This window comes from Bufo bufo, chromosome 4 (assembly GCF_905171765.1).
Source record: "Bufo bufo chromosome 4, aBufBuf1.1, whole genome shotgun sequence".
Classification (NCBI taxonomy): domain Eukaryota; kingdom Metazoa; phylum Chordata; class Amphibia; order Anura; family Bufonidae; genus Bufo; species Bufo bufo.
Genome location: NC_053392.1, coordinates 28,626,839 through 28,646,513, shown reverse-complemented (window position 1 = coordinate 28,646,513; position 19,675 = coordinate 28,626,839). Strand labels below are relative to the sequence as shown.

At 48.1% G+C, this 19,675-nt stretch overlaps 1 protein-coding gene across 9 annotated transcripts in view; it reads left to right on the top strand.

Moving 5' to 3' along the window:
* Positions 1–19,675, top strand: part of MAPRE3 (microtubule associated protein RP/EB family member 3) — a 97,546-nt gene that overhangs the window by 67,340 nt on the left and 10,531 nt on the right. For 6 of the 9 annotated variants that reach the window (XM_040427014.1, XM_040427011.1, XM_040427015.1 and 3 more), the window contains 4 exons: positions 10,650–10,777; positions 10,989–11,134; positions 15,510–15,711; positions 16,699–16,847. In XM_040427014.1, the coding sequence (XP_040282948.1) occupies positions 10,657–10,777; positions 10,989–11,134; positions 15,510–15,711; positions 16,699–16,847 (618 nt within the window). In that variant the 5' untranslated portion in view covers positions 10,650–10,656. Of the gene's footprint in view, positions 1–6,634; positions 6,656–6,676; positions 6,746–10,649; positions 10,778–10,988; positions 11,135–15,509; positions 15,712–16,698; positions 16,848–19,675 lie in introns of those variants that run through there. The other 3 variants (XR_005778068.1, XM_040427008.1, XM_040427016.1) reach the window with 2 other exon arrangements.

The window sequence follows — 19,675 nt, the reverse complement described above, 5'->3', positions numbered from 1 at the left end:
ATACATGTGAGGTTGGCACAGTGTGGTCCTCTTCTGGTATCAGTTGTTATATACATATGAGGTTGGCACAGTGCAGTCCTCTCCTGGTATCAGTGGCTCTATACATATGTGAGGTTGGCACAGTGTGGTCCTCTCCTGGTATCAGTGGCTGTATACATGTGAGGTTGGCACGGTATGGTCCTCCCCTGGTATCAGTGGCTGTATACATATGAGGTTGGCACAGTGTGGTCCTCTCCTGGTATCAGTGGTTGCATACATATAAGGTTGGCACAGTGTGGTCCCCTCCTTGTATCAGTGGTTGTATACATATAAGGTTGGCACAGTGTGGTCCTCTCCTGGTATTAGTGGCTGTATACATATGAGGTTGGCACAGTGTGGTCCTCTCCTGGTATCAATAGTTGTGTATACATTTAAGGTTGGCACAGTGTGGTCCTCTCCTGGTATCAGTGGCTGTATACATATGAGGTTGGCACAGTGTGGTCCTCTCCTGGTATCAGTTGTTATATACATGTGAGGTTGGCACAGTGTGGTCCTCTCCTGGTATCAGTGGCTGTATACATATGAGGTTGGCACAGTGTGGTCCTATCCTGGTATCAGTGGCTGTATACATGTGAGGTTGGCACAGTGTGGTCCTCTCCTGGTATCAGTGGTTGTATACATGTGAGGTTGGCACAGTGTGGTCCTCTCCTGGTATCAGTGGCTGTATACATGTGAGGTTGGCACAGTGTGGTCCTATCCTGGTATCAGTGGCTTTATACATATAAGGTTGGCACAGTGTGGTCCTCTCCTGGTATCAGTGGCTGTATACATGTGAGGTTGGCACAGTGTGGTCCTATCCTGGTATTAGTGGCTGTATACATGGGAGGTTGGCACGGTGTGGTCCTCCCCTGGTATCAGTGGCTGTATACATGTGAGGTTGGCACAGTGTGGTCCTCTCCTGGTATCAGTGGCTGTATACATGTGAGGTTGGCACAGTGTGGTCCTCTCCTGGTATCAGTTGTTATATACATATGAGGTTGGCACAGTGCAGTCCTCTCCTGGTATCAGTGGCTCTATACATATGTGAGGTTGGCACAGTGTGGTCCTCTCCTGGTATCAGTGGCTGTATACATATGAGGTTGGCACGGTATGGTCCTCTCCTGGTATCAGTGGCTGTATACATATGAGGTTGGCACAGTGTGGTCCCCTCCTTGTATCAGTGGTTGTATACATATGAGGTTGGCACAGTGTGGTCCTCTCCTGGTATCAATAGTTGTGTATACATTTAAGGTTGGCACAGTGTGGTCCTCTCCTGGTATCAGTTGTTATATACATGTGAGGTTGGCACAGTGTGGTCCTCTCCTGGTATCAGTTGTTATATACATTTGAGGTTGGCACAGTGTGGTCCTATCCTGGTATCAGTGGCTGTATACATGTGAGGTTGGCACAGTGTGGTCCTCTCCTGGTATCAGTGGTTGTATACATGTGAGGTTGGCACAGTGTGGTCCTCTCCTGGTATCAGTGGCTGTATACATGTGAGGTTGGCACAGTGCAGTCCTCTCCTGGTATCAGTGGCTCTATACATATGAAGTTGGCACAGTGTGGTGCCCTCCTTGTATCAGTGGTTGTATACATATAAGGTTGGCACAGTGTGGTCCTCTCCTGGTATCAATAGTTGTGTATACATATAAGGTTGGCACAGTGTGGTCCTCTCCTGGTATCAGTGGTTGCATACATATAAGGTTGGCACAGTGTGGTCCTCTCCTGGTATCAGTGGTTGCATACATATAAGGTTGGCACAGTGTGGTCCTCTCCTGGTATCAGTGGTTGCATACATATAAGGTTGGCACAGTGTGGTCCTCTCCTGGTATCAGTGGTTGTATACATATAAGGTTGGCACAGTGTGGTCCTCTCCTGGTATCAGTGGTTGTATACATATAGGGCTGGCACAGTGTGGTCCTCTCCTGGTATCAGTGGTTGCATACATATAAGGTTGGCACAGTGTGGTCCTCTCCTGGTATCAGTGGTTGTATACATATAAGGTTGGCACAGTGTGGTCCTCTCCTGGTATCAGTGGTTGTATACATATAGGGTTGGCACAGTGTGGTCCTCTCCTGGTATCAGTGGTTGTATACATGTGAGGTTGGCACAGTGTGGTCCTATCCTGGTATCAGTGGCTGTATACATAGGAGGTTGGCACGGTGTGGTCCTCCCCTGGTATCAGTGGCTGTATACATGTGAGGTTGGCACAGTGTGGTCCTCTCCTGGTATCAGTGGCTGTATACATGTGAGGTTGGCAGTGTGGTCCTCTTCTGGTATCAGTTGTTATATACATATGAGGTTGGCACAGTGCAGTCCTCTCCTGGTATCAGTGGCTCTATACATATGTGAGGTTGGCACAGTGTGGTCTTCTCCTGGTATCAGTGGCTGTATACATGTGAGGTTGGCACGGTATGGTCCTCCCCTGGTATCAGTGGCTGTATACATATGAGGTTGGCACAGTGTGGTCCCCTCCTTGTATCAGTGGTTTTATACATATAAGGTTGGCACAGTGTGGTCCTCTCCTAGTATTAGTGGCTGTATACATATGAGGTTGGCACAGTGTGGTCCTCTCCTGGTATCAATAGTTGTGTATACATTTAAGGTTGGCACAGTGTGGTCCTCTCCTTGTATCAGTGGCTGTATACATATGAGGTTGGCACAGTGTGGTCCTCTCCTGGTATCAGTGGCTGTATACATGTGAGGTTGGCACAGTGTGGTCCTATCCTGGTATCAGTGGCTTTATACATATAAGGTTGGCACAGTGTGGTCCTCTCCTGGTATCAGTGGCTGTATACATGTGAGGTTGGCACAGTGTGGTCCTATCCTGGTATTAGTGGCTGTATACATGGGAGGTTGGCACGGTGTGGTCCTCCCCTGGTATCAGTGGCTGTATACATGTGAGGTTGGCACAGTGTGGTCCTCTCCTGGTATCAGTGGCTGTATACATGTGAGGTTGGCACAGTGTGGTCCTCTTCTGGTATCAGTTGTTATATACATATGAGGTTGGCACAGTGCAGTCCTCTCCTGGTATCAGTGGCTCTATACATATGTGAGGTTGGCACAGTGTGGTCCTCTCCTGGTATCAGTGGCTGTATACATGTGAGGTTGGCACGGTATGGTCCTCCCCTGGTATCAGTGGCTGTATACATGTGAGGTTGGCACAGTGTGGTCCTCTCCTGGTATCAGTGGTTGCATACATATAAGGTTGGCACAGTGTGGTCCCCTCCTTGTATCAGTGGTTGTATACATATAAGGTTGGCACAGTGTGGTCCTCTCCTGGTATTAGTGGCTGTATACATATGAGGTTGGCACAGTGTGGTCCTCTCCTGGTATCAATAGTTGTGTATACATTTAAGGTTGGCACAGTGTGGTCCTCTCCTGGTATCAGTGGCTGTATACATATGAGGTTGGCACAGTGTGGTCCTCTCCTGGTATCAGTTGTTATATACATGTGAGGTTGGCACAGTGTGGTCCTCTCCTGGTATCAGTTGTTATATACATATGAGGTTGGCACAGTGTGGTCCTATCCTGGTATCAGTGGCTGTATACATGTGAGGTTGGCACAGTGTGGTCCTCTCCTGGTATCAGTGGTTGTATACATGTGAGGTTGGCACAGTGTGGTCCTCTCCTGGTATCAGTGGCTGTATACATGTGAGGTTGGCACAGTGTGGTCCTATCCTGGTATCAGTGGCTTTATACATATAAGGTTGGCACAGTGTGGTCCTCTCCTGGTATCAGTGGCTGTATACATGTGAGGTTGGCACAGTGTGGTCCTATCCTGGTATTAGTGGCTGTATACATGGGAGGTTGGCACAGTGTGGTCCTCCCCTGGTATCAGTGGCTGTATACATGTGAGGTTGGCACAGTGTGGTCCTCTCCTGGTATCAGTGGCTGTATACATGTGAGGTTGGCACAGTGTGGTCCTCTTCTGGTATCAGTTGTTATATACATATGAGGTTGGCACAGTGCAGTCCTCTCCTGGTATCAGTGGCTCTATACATATGTGAGGTTGGCACAGTGTGGTCCTCTCCTGGTATCAGTGGCTGTATACATGTGAGGTTGGCACGGTATGGTCCTCCCCTGGTATCAGTGGCTGTATACATATGAGGTTGGCACAGTGTGGTCCCCTCCTTGTATCAGTGGTTGTATACATATGAGGTTGGCACAGTGTGGTCCTCTCCTGGTATCAATAGTTGTGTATACATTTAAGGTTGGCACAGTGTGGTCCTCTCCTGGTATCAGTTGTTATATACATGTGAGGTTGGCACAGTGTGGTCCTCTCCTGGTATCAGTTGTTATATACATTTGAGGTTGGCACAGTGTGGTCCTATCCTGGTATCAGTGGCTGTATACATGTGAGGTTGGCACAGTGTGGTCCTCTCCTGGTATCAGTGGCTGTATACATGTGAGGTTGGCACAGTGTGGTCCTCTCCTGGTATCAGTGGTTGTATACATGTGAGGTTGGCACAGTGTGGTCCTCTCCTGGTATCAGTGGCTGTATACATGTGAGGTTGGCACAGTGCAGTCCTCTCCTGGTATCAGTGGCTCTATACATATGAAGTTGGCACAGTGTGGTGCCCTCCTTGTATCAGTGGTTGTATACATATAAGGTTGGCACAGTGTGGTCCTCTCCTGGTATCAATAGTTGTGTATACATATAAGGTTGGCACAGTGTGGTCCTCTCCTGGTATCAGTGGTTGCATACATATAAGGTTGGCACAGTGTGGTCCTCTCCTGGTATCAGTGGTTGCATACATATAAGGTTGGCACAGTGTGGTCCTCTCCTGGTATCAGTGGTTGCATACATATAAGGTTGGCACAGTGTGGTCCTCTCCTGGTATCAGTGGTTGTATACATATAAGGTTGGCACAGTGTGGTCCTCCCCTGGTATCAGTGGTTGTATACATATAGGGCTGGCACAGTGTGGTCCTCTCCTGGTATCAGTGGTTGCATACATATAAGGTTGGCACAGTGTGGTCCTCTCCTGGTATCAGTGGTTGTATACATATAAGGTTGGCACAGTGTGGTCCTCTCCTGGTATCAGTGGTTGTATACATATAGGGTTGGCACAGTGTGGTCCTCTCCTGGTATCAGTGGTTGTATACATGTGAGGTTGGCACAGTGTGGTCCTATCCTGGTATCAGTGGCTGTATACATAGGAGGTTGGCACGGTGTGGTCCTCCCCTGGTATCAGTGGCTGTATACATGTGAGGTTGGCACAGTGTGGTCCTCTCCTGGTATCAGTGGCTGTATACATGTGAGGTTGGCAGTGTGGTCCTCTTCTGGTATCAGTTGTTATATACATATGAGGTTGGCACAGTGCAGTCCTCTCCTGGTATCAGTGGCTCTATACATATGTGAGGTTGGCACAGTGTGGTCTTCTCCTGGTATCAGTGGCTGTATACATGTGAGGTTGGCACGGTATGGTCCTCCCCTGGTATCAGTGGCTGTATACATATGAGGTTGGCACAGTGTGGTCCCCTCCTTGTATCAGTGGTTTTATACATATAAGGTTGGCACAGTGTGGTCCTCTCCTGGTATTAGTGGCTGTATACATATGAGGTTGGCACAGTGTGGTCCTCTCCTGGTATCAATAGTTGTGTATACATTTAAGGTTGGCACAGTGTGGTCCTCTCCTTGTATCAGTGGCTGTATACATATGAGGTTGGCACAGTGTGGTCCTCTCCTGGTATCAGTTGTTATATACATATAAGGTTGGCACAGTGTGGTCCCCTCCTTGTATCAGTGGTTGTATACATATGAGGTTGGCACAGTGTGGTCCTCTCCTGGTATCAGTTGTTATATACATATGAGGTTGGCACAGTGTGGTCCTCTCCTGGTATCAGTTGTTATATACATATAAGGTTGGCACAGTGTGGTCCTCTCCTGGTATCAGTGGTTGCATACATATAAGGTTGGCACAGTGTGGTCCTCTTCTGGTATCAGTGGTTGTATCATATAAGGTTGGCACAGTGTGGTCCTCTCCTGGTATCAGTGGCTGTATACATGTGAGGTTGGCACGGTATGGTCCTCCCCTGGTATCAGTGGCTGTATACATATGAGGTTGGCACAGTGTGGTCCCCTCCTTGTATCAGTGGTTGTATACATATAAGGTTGGCACAGTGTGGTCCTCTCCTGGTATCAGTGGTTGTATACATATAAGGTTGGCACAGTGTGGTCCTCTCCTGGTATCAGTGGTTGTATACATATAAGGTTGGCACAGTGTGGTCACCTCCTGGTATCAATGGTTGTATACATATGTGAGGTTGGCACAGTGTGGTCCTCTCCTGGTATCAGTGGTTGTATACATATAAGGTTGGCACAGTGTGGTCCTCTCCTGGTATCAGTGGTTGCATACATATAAGGTTGGCACAGTGTGGTCCCCTCCTGGTATTAGTGGTTGTATACATATAAGGTTGGCACAGTGGGTATGGGTGGCATCTCGGGCTCCTCCCCTGGCCTCTCATCCCTGTCTCTGCGGTGGTGCTGGAGTCAGACTTCTCTCCGCTGCAGCAGAGACACCTCCACACCCAATGCCCTCCCCGCTCCTTCCCTCTCGAGGCCGCTGCAGCCCCGAGGAGCATCGTCTCATCCCCTTCAGGAAGCACGTTGTCAGGGAGGAGCGATGGTACAGGTAGGACGCTGGGGGTCACAGATTGTGTGTGTGGTCCTCGTGCCATCACCGCTGCCCACAGCCTCACTCCCTCTGCACCAGACACTGCAGGTATATGTTCGGAGATTTATGGTTTACCTGCATCCTATGCAAAACTAACACTACTACATCTCCATTCCAGCTCTGCTACATGTGACAAACTCAGCTCCATCACATTTCACAAACCCATTGATAGTAGCTCTGCTACACTGCCCGAAGTGACTTGTGCTGCATCTGACAACAATAGCTCTGCTACATTTGACGCGCTTTGTGCAGCTGCATCTTGAAATTATCCAGCTCTGCTGTATCTGTATGTGTGAGTTATGTAACTTCATTGCAGTGCCGGCCGTGTGACCCCGCAGAGCTGAGCTGTGTGCGTGTGTTCATATTTAATTGATGGTAACCTAATTCCCACAGCACACGATCCCCGGCTGTGGGTCTTATTGTCTGAGCCCTGGTGCCGCACGCACTCCTCTCTGCTCCGTCATCTTCATGGAGAGTTCTGGGGGTTCACATATTATACAGGAGCCCATGTGGATCCGTGCAGGGAAGGTAGATGTAGTCATGCCGCCTGTGAGGGGGCAACAGAAAAAAGGGTCTGTCACCCGGCTTTCCATGGACCCCGAGCGCTCTCTAATGTGCTGTCACATCCCTGTTGCTTCCTCTCTCCTATTGCACTGTATGTGTGATTGCCAGTCTTTACTGCACTTTTCCCATGCTGTTCGGGAACCAGGAGGCTCAGGCTGAACAGTGCTATGGCATGAGTTTATTAATGATTGGATGGAGACCCTTGAATGCAGATGTTATGACGGCATCCATGTCTGGGGCCACTGAGGGGTTCAGGAAAGCCGAACCGACTAAGGCGGAGCCTAAGGGTCCGAAAAGCCCCTCTCCCATGTAAGAAGACATGGTAGCTGGGGCCCTGGCAGAATGTTTTTGCATTGGGGACCCGGAATTTCAAGTTCTTCCTGGCACAGTACAGGTTAATGGCTGGTGCAGCAGTTCTTCCTGGCACAGTGCAGGTTAATGGCTGGTGCAGCAGTTATTCCTGGCACAGTGCAGGTTAATGGCTGGTGCAGCAGTTCTTCCTGGCACAGTGCAGGTTAATGGCCGGTGCAGCAGTTCTTCCTGGCACAGTGCAGGTTAATGGCCGGTGCAGCAGTTCTTCCTGGCACAGTGCAGGTTAATGGCTGGTGCAGCAGTTCTTCCTGGCACAGTGCAGGTTAATGGCTGGTGCAGCAGTTCTTCCTGGCACAGTGCAGGTTAATGGCTGGTGCAGCAGTTCTTCCTGGCACAGTACAGGTTAATGGCCGGTGCCCGCAGGCTACACATCTGTCCTCCACTAATCCCGCTCACAATTTCATTTTCTCTGCTGGCGCTCAGTCTGAGCTCCTGGTGACCCCAATACCGCAGCGCTGCACACATGTTACATAAGAGCACACGATGCCCATTCTGCGGGCGCGGGATAATGATGGCACTGCCACCCCTGAGGGTATGTAGAGACTGCCACTCCTGACCTGCACAGGAGCCATAGGCAGTAATGAAGAACAGTGAGGTGGTGCCATCTAGTGTCGGTATCATCTGCTGCCACCCGCATGTGGGCACCGAGGACCCTCCAGGCATTAGGGCCCGGGCACTGCTGCCACATTTGTAACCCTGATGGCTCCATTGCTGCCCAGAAGGCCTGTCCCATTCATGACATCAAGCTTGGTTTTGGATTGTGCCTTCAAATTTGAGGTTCTGCTGGTGACAACCGCTCATGCTTGTCATCACGTTGGCGGTATTGGTTGTCAGCCAGCTTTCCACGGACTGTGCATGAGAATATAATAGAGTGCTGTGTTATTTAGTGCTATGTCTTAATGTCAGTCTTCACTGCAGTTCTAGGGTTCTCTTCATGCATCAGGATGAACAGTGCTAGTGCAGGGGATTGTAAGAGGACACAGATGGAGGGGCTGCACACTCTGACTATCATCAGTGAGACCACTGTATGAGGGGATCTATAGGAATAAGATTATAGGAAGGGGTCTATAGGAGATGGTCTATAGGAGGGGGTCCATAGGTGTAGTCTATAGAAGGGGAGCTGTAGGAAGGGGTCTGTAAGAGATGGTCTATAGGAGGGGGTCTGTAGGAGATGGTCTACAGGAGGGGGTCCGTAGGTGGGGTCTGTAGGAGATGGTCTACAGGAGGGGGTCCATAGGTGGGGTCTGTAGGAGATGGTCTACAGGAGGGGGTCCATAGGTGGGGTCTGTAGGAGGGGAGCTGTAGGAAGGGTCTGTAAGAGATGATCTATAGGAGGGGGTCTGTAGGGGATGGTCTGTAGGAGATGGTCTACAGGAGGGGGTCCATAGGTGGGGTCTGTAGGAGATGGTCTACAGGAGGGGGTCCATAGGTGGGGTCTGTAGGAGATGGTCTACAGGAGGGGGTCCATAGGAGATGGTCTACAGGACAGGGTCCATAGGTGGGGTCTGTAGGAGATGGTCTAAAGGAGGGGGTCTATAGGTGATGTCTATAAGAGGGGGTCTGTAGGAGATGATCTACAGGAGGGGGTCCATAGGTGGGGTCTATAGGAGACAATCTAGGTAACGCTTCTTCTAAGGTCATGGAATGGTCAGAACACAAGAAGCCTCTTATTAGAGTGAAATTTTAAAAGGACAGAGCGTACAAAGAATAGGGTTATGATAGAAAATACAACATAAAATACTCAGACCTATACATACAGCGCAAGATAACAGGGATAAAACAGAACGTAATAAGTTATGTGACGGTTAAGTCCGGTTGCCTGGGGAAGCAGAAATACCGGTCAGTCCATCAGCTAGTGATCCCCAAAGAAATGGGTGATTTTCCCCCCCCCCCCCACACCTGTGATGTCAGAGGAGGCCGGCGAGTACGTAATGACCTTTTCGGAGAGTTTTTGCGACCACTTGCTGGGAACCAAGTCTGCCTCAAACTCTTTGTATTGGAATATCTTTTTGGGTATTCACCCTAGCAATTTCAGATTACCTCCATCCACTCAGTCCGAATGTCCCGCACACGTGCGTACCAAACATGGTGGAGGTAATGGCAGGATGGATGGCGTTCTCTAATTGCTCCCTGTTACTGAGCTGGGATCTATTTGATTTTGATACCATGGAAGCATACCCATGGCCTGAGTTCTCAGGAGGAAGCACGTGGCTCAGATATGGATTAGACCACGTATTTCTTTGATGTATATTCCCGGATAGGGGTTTCTTGTGTGACCTCGGCTGGAGAGGACACTAGCCTTCTCCTGACCCCTCTAACGGGTCTGGTCTGTATAACGCTGGTGTCTGACATCTTCACGGTTTATGATGGGGGGTCTCTGGTCTCTGTGAGGTTCTTCCATCTTACTGGTCTCTATTGCTACAATCTCCGGCCATGGAAGGACAAGGACGAGGTGATGACCCCCTACAGCAATGTAAAGGGAGGGGGTGCCTACTCCTAACCAAAATGTTCATATCTGGATCCCTCTATCACCACAGTCTATAAGAAGGGGTCTTTACTATGGGGTCTATAGGAGGAGATCTACAGATCAGGCTCTATAGAAGGAGATCCCATAGATCTATAGAAAGGGGTATATAGTACGGGATCTATAGGAGGGGGTCTTCCCAGCTTATAAAGCTCAATGTATAGTTCTGCAGATTTCCTTTGAGATCTCTGCTTGCAGTCTGTAAATGGATACATTCTGGTTTGTATTGAGATGCTAAATATACTTCTCACAGCTGAGGGTTTGTACCAGTGTATCAGTAGGTAGGGGCCACAGGGGTGGAGGCCAGAACCAGAGAGCTATCTAGGATATTGCTGAGCTTACAGACGATTGTCCAAACTGATACATTGTAACAAACCCGCCGGCTGTATGAGCAGGACTAGGCCAGGATGTTCCCATTCACTGACTGCAAGCTGAGATCTTACACTCGTACATTATACCGGACCATACGTCATGATGATTTTTGTCTTGCAGCTGGGGGATGGCGGTCAATGTGTACTCCACGTCTGTGACCAGTGAAAACCTGAGTCGCCATGATATGCTCTCCTGGGTCAATGACTGCATACAGCTCCACTACACCAAGATAGAACAGCTGTGCTCAGGTGAGGAGGAGAGCGGCTGGCCGGTATGGGGGCTTGTACACCAGTCCATACTGCACACACAGCTGTGTATAGAGCGCCTCCCACTGGTGCAGTCCTATTGTTCCCTGCTATCAGCCATGTAAGGCTGCGCAGAGGCGGGTTCACATTGGAGGTTTGTCCGGCCCCAGAGGTGCGCTGTTCCCCCGTCTGACGTTCCCTCCTGTCTCCTCAGGAGCAGCCTACTGTCAGTTCATGGACATGCTTTTCCCCGGATGCATCTTACTGAAAAGAGTAAAATTCCAGGCGAAGCTGGAGCACGAATTCATCCACAACTTCAAGGTCTTGCAGGCCGCCTTTAAGAAGATGGGCGTGGACAAGGTACGTGTCCCCCTACAGAGCGTATATGTGTTATTATATATGTGACCCTGGTCCTGCAGACAGTATACAGGACACTTCTCCTCAGTATCCACCCTATAGAGCGTATATGTGTTATTATACAGGACACTTCTCCTCAGTATCCTCCCTATAGAGCGTATATGTGTTATTACACAGGACACTTCTCCTCAGTATCCTCCCTATAGAGCGTATATGTGTTATTATATATGTGACCTCGGTCCTACAGACTGTATACAGGACACTTCTCCTCAGTATCCTCCCTACAGAGTGTACAGTCGTGGCCAAAAGTTTTGAGAATTAGATAAATATTGGAAATTGGAAAAGTTGCTGCTTAAGTTTTTATAATAGCAATTTGCATATACTCCAGAATGTTATGAAGAGTGATCAGATGAATTGCATAGTCCTTCTTTGCCATGAAAATTAACTTAATCCCAAAAAGACCTTTCCACTGCATTTCATTGCTGTCATTAAAGGACCTGCTGAGATCATTTCAGTAATCGTCTTGTTAACTCAGGTGAGAATGTTGACGAGCACAAGGCTGGAGATCATTATGTCAGGCTGATTGGGTTAAAATGGCAGACTTGACATGTTAAAAGGAGGGTGATGCTTGAAATCATTGTTCTTCCATTGTTAACCATGGTGACCTGCAAAGAAACACGTGCAGCCATCATTGCGTTGCATAAAAATGGCTTCACAGGCAAGGATATTGTGGCTACTAAGATTGCTCCTCAATCAACAATATAGGATCATCAAGAACTTCAAGGAAAGAGGTTCAATTCTTGTTAAGAAGGCTTCAGGGCGTCCAAGAAAGTCCAGCAAGCGCCAGGATCGTCTCCTAAAGAGGATTCAGCTGTGGGATCGGAGTGCCACCAGTGCAGAGCTTGCTCAGGAATGGCAGCAGGCAGGTGTGAGCACATCTGCACGCACAGTGAGGCGAAGACTTTTGGAAGATGGCCTGGAGTCAAGAAGGGCAGCAAAGAAGCCACTTCTCTCCAAAAAAAACATCAGGGACAGATTGATCTTCTGCAGAAAGTATGGTGAATGGACTGCTGAGGACTGGGGCAAAGTCATATTCTCCGATGAAGCCTCTTTCCGATTGTTTGGGGCATCTGGAAAAAGGCTTGTCCGGAGAAGAAAAGGTGAGCGCTACCATCAGTCCTGTGTCATGCCAACAGTAAAGCATCCTGAGACCATTCATGTGTGGGGTTGCTTCTCATCCAAGGGAGTGGGCCCACTCACAATTTTGCCCAAAAACACAGCCATGAATAAAGAATGGCACCAAAACACCCTCCAACAGCAACTTCTTCCAACAATCCAACAACAGTTTGGTGAAGAACAATGCATTTTCCAGCACGATGAAGCACCGTGCCATAAGGCAAAAGTGATAACTAAGTGGCTCGGGGACCAAAACGTTGACATTTTGGGTCCATGGCCTGGAAACTCCCCAGATCTTAATCCCATTGAGAACTTGTGGTCAATCCTCAAGAGGCGGGTGGACAAACAAAAACCCACTAAGGCCTCATGCACACGACCGTTGTGTGCATCCATGGCCGTTGTTCCGTTTTCCGTGATTTTCTGCGGACCCATTGACTTTCAATGGGTCCGTTGAAAACTCGGAAAATGCACCGTTGTTCATCCGCGGCCGTGATCCGTGTTTCCGGTCCGTCAAAAAAATAGGACCTGTCCTATTTTTTTGACGGACAACTGTTCACGGACCCTTTCATGTCAATGGGTCCGTGAAAAAACACGGATGCACACAAGATTGGCATCTGCGTCCATGATCCGTGGCCGTAGGCTACTTTCACACAGACGGATCACAGATCCGTCTGCATAAAAGCTTTTTCAGAGCTGAGTTTTCACTTTGTGAAAACTCAAATCCGACAGTATATACTAACACAGAGGCGTTCCCATGGTGATGGGGACGCTTCAAGTTAGAATATACTAAGAACTGTGTACATGACTGCCCCCTGCTGCCTGGCAGCACCCGATCTCTTACAGGGGGCTGTGATCCGCACAATTAACCCCTCAGGTGCCGCACCTGAGAGGTTAATTGTGCGTATCATATACCCCCTGTAAGATATCAGGTGCTGCCAGGCAGGAGAGGGCAGACCCCCCTCCCCTGTATTTAGCTCATTGGTGGCCAGTGCGGCCCCCCTCCCTCCCCAGTATTATATTCATTGGTGGCCAGTGCGGCCTCCTCTCTCCCCCCCCGCTAATTAAAATCACCTTCCCCCATCATTGGTGGCCAGTGCGGCCTCCCCTCTCCCCCCCCCCCTAATTAAAATCACCTTCCCCCATCATTGGTGGCCAGTGCGGCCTCCCCTCTCCCCCCCGCTCCCTAATTAAAATCACCCCCCCATCATTGGTGGCCAGTGCAGCCTCCCCTTTTCCCCCCCCTAATTAAAATCACCTTCCCCCATCATTGGTGGCAGCGGCGAGTTCCGATCGGAGTCCCAGTTTAATCGCTGGGGCTCCGATCGGTAACCATGGCAACCAGGACGCTACTGCAGTCCTGGTTGCCATGGTTACTTAGCAATTTTTAGAAGCATTATACTTACCTGCGATGTCTGTGACCGGCCGGGCGCTCCTCCTACTGGTAAGTGACAGGACTGTGCTATAGGCAATGCGCCGCACAGACCTTTCACTTACCAGTAGGAGGAGCGCCCGGCCGGTCACAGACAGCGAAGGTAAGTATAATGCGTCTAAAAATGCTAAGTAACCATGGCAACGCGTCCTGGTTACCGATCGGAGCCCCAGCGATTAAACTGGGACTCCGATCGGAACTCTCCGCTGCCACCAATGATGGAGGAAGGTGACTTTTATTAGGGGGGGAGAGGGGAGGCCGCACTGGCCACCAATGATGGGGGAAGGTGATTTTAATTAGGGGGGGGGAGAGGGGAGGCCGCACTGGCTACCAATGATGGGGGGGTGATTTTAATTAGGGAGGGGGGGGAAGAGGGGAGGCCGCACTGGCCACCAATGATGGGGGGGTGATTTTAATTAGGGGGGGGAAGAGGGGAGGCCGCACTGGCCACCAATGATGGGGGAAGGTGATTTTAATTAGGGGGGGGGGGAGAGGGGAGGCCGCACTGGCCACCAATGAATATAATACTGGGAGGGAGGGGGGCCGCACTGGCCACCAATGAGTTAAATACAGGGGAGGGAGGGGGCCCGCACTGGCCACCAATGAGTTAAATACAGGGGAGGGGGGTCTGCCCCCTCCTGCCTGGCAGCACCTGATCTCTTACAGGGGGCTATGATACGCACAATTAACCCCTCAGGTGCGGCACCTGAGGGGTTAATTGTGCTGATCACAGCCCCCTGTAAGAGATCGGGTGCTGCCAGGCAGCAGTCATGTACACAGTTCTTAGTATATTCTAACTTGAAGCGTCCCCATCACTATGGGAACGCCTCTGTGTTAGAATATACTGTCGGATCTGAGTTTTGACGATCTAACTCAAATCCGATGGTATATTCTAACATAGAGGCGTTCCCATGGTGATGGGGACGCTTCAAGTTAAAATATACCATCGGATTGGAGAAAACTCTGATCCTATGGTATATTAACTCCTTACTTTACATTGAAAGTCAATGGGGAACGGATCCGTTTGCAATTGCACCATATTGTGTCAACGTCAAACGGATCCGTCCCCATTGACTTGCATTGTAAGTCAGGATGGATCCGTTTGGCTCCGCATGGCCAGGCGGACACCAAAACGACTTTTTCTTCATGTCCGTGGATCCTCCAAAGATCAAGGAAGACCCACGGAAGAAAAAACGGACACGGACCTACGGACCCCGTTTTTGCAGACCTTAAAAAAAAAACGGTCGTGTGCATGAGGCCTAATTCTGACAAACTCCAAGAAGTGATTATGAAAGAATGGGTTGCTATCAGTCAGGAATTGGCCCAGAAGGTGATTGAGAGCATGCCCAGTCGAATTGCAGAGGTCCTGAAAAAGAAGGGCCAACACTGCAAATACTGACTCTTTGCATAAATGTCATGTAATTGTCGATAAAAGCCTTTGAAACGTATGAAGTGCGTGTAATTATATTTCACTACATCACATAAACAACTGAAACAAAGACCTAAAAGCAGTTTAGCAGCAAACTTTGTGAAAACTAATATTTGTGTCATTCTCAAAACTTTTGGCCACGACTGTATATGTGTTATTATACAGGACACTTCCCCTCAGTATCCTCCCCCTAGAGCGTATATCTGTTATTATATATGTGACTCGGTCCTGCAGACAATATATAGCACACTTCTCCTCAATGTAGAATGTATATTCCTATAGGAGTTCTCTGGTTCTCACCAGTTTCTTATCTTGTTTGACTGCGTTGAGTCTCTGTCTTTCAGATAATTCCCGTAGAAAGATTGGTGAAAGGGAAATTCCAAGATAATTTTGAGTTTATCCAGTGGTTCAAGAAATTGTTTGATGCCAATTACGATGGGAGGGAGTATGACCCTATTCTGGCAAGACAAGGGCAGGACATTGCACCCGCACCAAACCCTGGAGACCAGGTCTTCAACAAACCCAAGAAGCCCATTGTGACATCAGGTATAGTGGAACCTCACCTAAACTGGAGATAGAGGCTGATAGTGAGGTCTGCAGTGCTGGAGATACAGCCTGATAGTGAGGTCTGCAGTGCAGGAGATAGAGCCTGATAGTGAGGTCTGCAGTGCAGGAGATAGAGCCTGATAGTGAGGTCTGCAGTGCTGGAGATAGAGCCTGATAGTGAGGTCTGCAGTGCTGGAGATAGAGCCTGATAGTGAGGTCTGCAGTGCTGGAGATAGAGCCTGATAGTGAGGTCTGCAGTGCTGGAGATAGAGCCTGATAGTGAGGTCTGCAGTGCTGGAGATAGAGCCTGATAGTGAGGTCTGCAGTGCAGGAGATACAGCCTGATAGTGAGGTCTGCAGTGCTGGAGATACAGCCTGATAGTGAGGTCTGCAGTGCTGGAGATACAGCCTGATAGTGAGGTCTGCAGTGCTGGAGATACAGCCTGATAGTGAGGTCTGCAGTGCTGGAGATACAGCCTGATAGTGAGGTCTGCAGTGCTGGAGATACAGCCTGATAGTGAGGTCTGCAGTGCTGGAGATAGAGCCTGATAGTGAGGTCTGCAGTGCAGGAGATAGAGCCTGATAGTGAGGTCTGCAGTGCAGGAGATAGAGCCTGATAGTGAGGTCTGCAGTGCTGGAGATAGAGCCTGATAGTGAGGTCTGCAGTGCTGGAGATAGAGCCTGATAGTGAGGTCTGCAGTGCTGGAGATACAGCCTGATAGTGAGGTCTGCAGTGCTGGAGATACAGCCTGATAGTGAGGTCTGCAGTGCTGGAGATACAGCCTGATAGTGAGGTCTGCAGTGCTGGAGATACAGCCTGATAGTGAGGTCTGCAGTGCTGGAGATACAGCCTGATAGTGAGGTCTGCAGTGCTGGAGATACAGCCTGATAGTGAGGTCTGCAGTGCAGGAGATTTGCAGAGCAGACCTGATATTTGCACCTTGTGGTTGATACCTAATATTCATCTCTTCTCCCCATTACTGACAGTCCCACAAAGAACATCTCCCACAGGTCCCAAGACCATGCAGCCTCCAGCACGATTACCAAGCATGGCTCATCCGGTCAGGAAAAACCCACCCATCACCAGGAATGGTGGCAGCGAGCTGGACTCACAAATAATGGAGCTGAACCAGCAGGTAAGAGGAAAAAACCTGATACCTACCGTGACCGTTGTCATACAGTTGGTTGATGACCTCTCCACCCATTATCTGATGGTAGGACAGTCAGTGGTTGGGTGTCCTTGATCATCTAAAAGAAACCTTCAACCTTAGGGACTACATGTGTTTCTGTGGTACATGGTCTCCTCTGCTGATATTCGACCTCTACTATGACATGTGAGCATCCACTGCCGTAGAATATGCTCCTGTGTATTCTGGTCTGTATTCTGCAGGGTCTTCAGAGTCCAGTCACCACTTATTTTCCTCTCTCGTGACCTTCATTCCAATAAGAATTGCTTCATGTACAGAAATGGTTGCAGGAATTTCTACCTGGTTAGACTGTAAGCTCCAGGGTGGCAGGTATGGCAGGTGCTAGGGGGCCAAAGAGCTAAGGGGACCCATTTCAGCTAGGACGTCTACAGATACAGTTAGTGATATCTATGGAAGGGGCCATGGAATACTGAATGTGGACCCAATCTGTGGGGGCCCTATGGTTTTCCCGGCTTCGTGCATTATCATTTCCTCCTTGCTATGCAGCGTTACTTTTGGAATGATCTGTGTACAGTGACATTATTTGTGTATTTTGTGTTATTTATGTGCTGTGAGATCATGGTCTGCATTATCCCTGCACTGTGACATCACAATGTGAGTTTTCCCTGTACTGTGACATCACTGCGTATATTATCCCTGTACTGTGACATCACTGCGTATATTATCCCTGTACTGTGACATCACTGCGTATATTATCCCTGTACTGTGACATCACTGTGTAAATTATCCCTGCACTGTGACATCACTGTGTGTATTATCCCTGCACTGTGTTTATTATCCTGTACTGTGACATCACTGTGTTTATTATCTCTGTACTGTGACATCACTGTGTTTATTATCTCTGTACTGTGACATCACTGTGTTTATTATCCCTGTACTGTGACATCACTGTGTTTATTATCCCTGCACTGTGACATCACTGTATTTATTATCCCTGTACTGTGACATTCAGTGTTTATTATCTCTGTACTGTGACATCACTGTATTTATTATCTCTGTACTGTGACATCAGTTTTTATTATCCCTGTACTGTGACATCACTGTGTTTATTATCCCTGTACTGTGACATCACCGTGTTTATTATTCCTGTGCTGTGACATCACTGTGTAGTATCCCTGTACTGTGACATCACTGTGTTTATTACCCCTGTACTGTGACATCACTGTGTTTATTATCCCTGTACTGTGACATCACTGTGTTTATTATCCCTGTACTGTGACATCACCGTGTTTATTATTCCTGTGCTGTGACATCACTGTGTTTATTATCCTTGTACTGTGACATCACTGTGTTTATTATCCCTGTACTGTGACATCACTGTGTAGTATCCCTGTACTGTGACATCACTGTGTTTATTACCCCTGTACTGTGACATCACTGTGTTTATTATCCCTGTACTGTGACATCACTGTGTTTATTATCCCTGCACTGTGACATCACTGTGTTTATTATCCCTGTACTGTGACATCACTGTGTTTATTATCCCTGTACTGTGACATCACTGTATTTATTATCCCTGTACTGTGACATCACTGTTGATTACCCCTGTACTGTGACATCACTGTGTTTATTATCCCTGCACTGTGACATCACTGTATTTATTATCCCTGTACTGTGACATCACTGTGTAGTATCCCTGTACTGTGACATCACTGTGTTTATTACCCCTGTACTGTGACATCACTGTGTTTATTATCCCTGCACTGTGACATCACTGTGTTTATTACCCCTGTACTGTGACATCACTGTGTTTATTATCTCTGTACTGTGACATCACTGTGTTTATTATCCCTGTGCTGTGACATCACTGCATTTATTATCTCTGTGCTGTGACATCATTGTTTATTATCCCTGTACTGTGACATCATTGTTTATTATCCCTGTACTGTGACATTACTGTGTTTATTATCTATGTACAGTGACATCACTGTGTTTATTATCTCTGTACTGTGACATCACTGTGTTTATTACCCCTGTACTGTGACATTACTGTGTTTATTATCCCTGTACTGTGACATCACTGTGTTTATTATCCCTGTACTGTGACATCACTGTTTATTATCCCTGTACTGTGACATCACTACGTTTATTATCCCTGTACTGTGACATCACTACGTTTTATTATCCCTGCACTGTGACATCACTGTGTTTATTATCTCTGTACTGTGACATCACTGTGTTTATTATCCTTGTACTGTGACATCACTGTGTTTATTACCCCTGTACTGTGACATCACTGTGTTTATTATCTCTGTACTGTGACATCACTGTGTTTATTATCTCTGTACTGTGACATCACTACGTTTATTATCCCTGTACTGTGACATCACTACGTTTTATTATCCCTGTACTGTGACATCACTGTGTATTATCCCTGTACTGTGACATCACTGTGTTTATTATCCCTGTACTGTGACATCACTGTGTTTATTATCTCTGTACTGTGACATTAGTGTTTATTATCCCTGTACTGTGACATCACTGTGTTTATTATCCTTGTACTGTGACATCACTGTGTTTATTATCCCTGTACTGTGACATCACTGTGTTTATTATCCCTGTACTGTGACATCACTGTGTTTATTATCCTTGTACTGTGACATCACTGTGTTTATTATCTCTGTACTGTGACATCACTGTGTTTATTATCCCTGTACTGTGACATCACTGTGTTTATTATCCTTGTACTGTGACATCACTGTGTTTATTATCTCTGTACTGTGACATCACTGCATTTATTATCTCTGTGCTGTGAC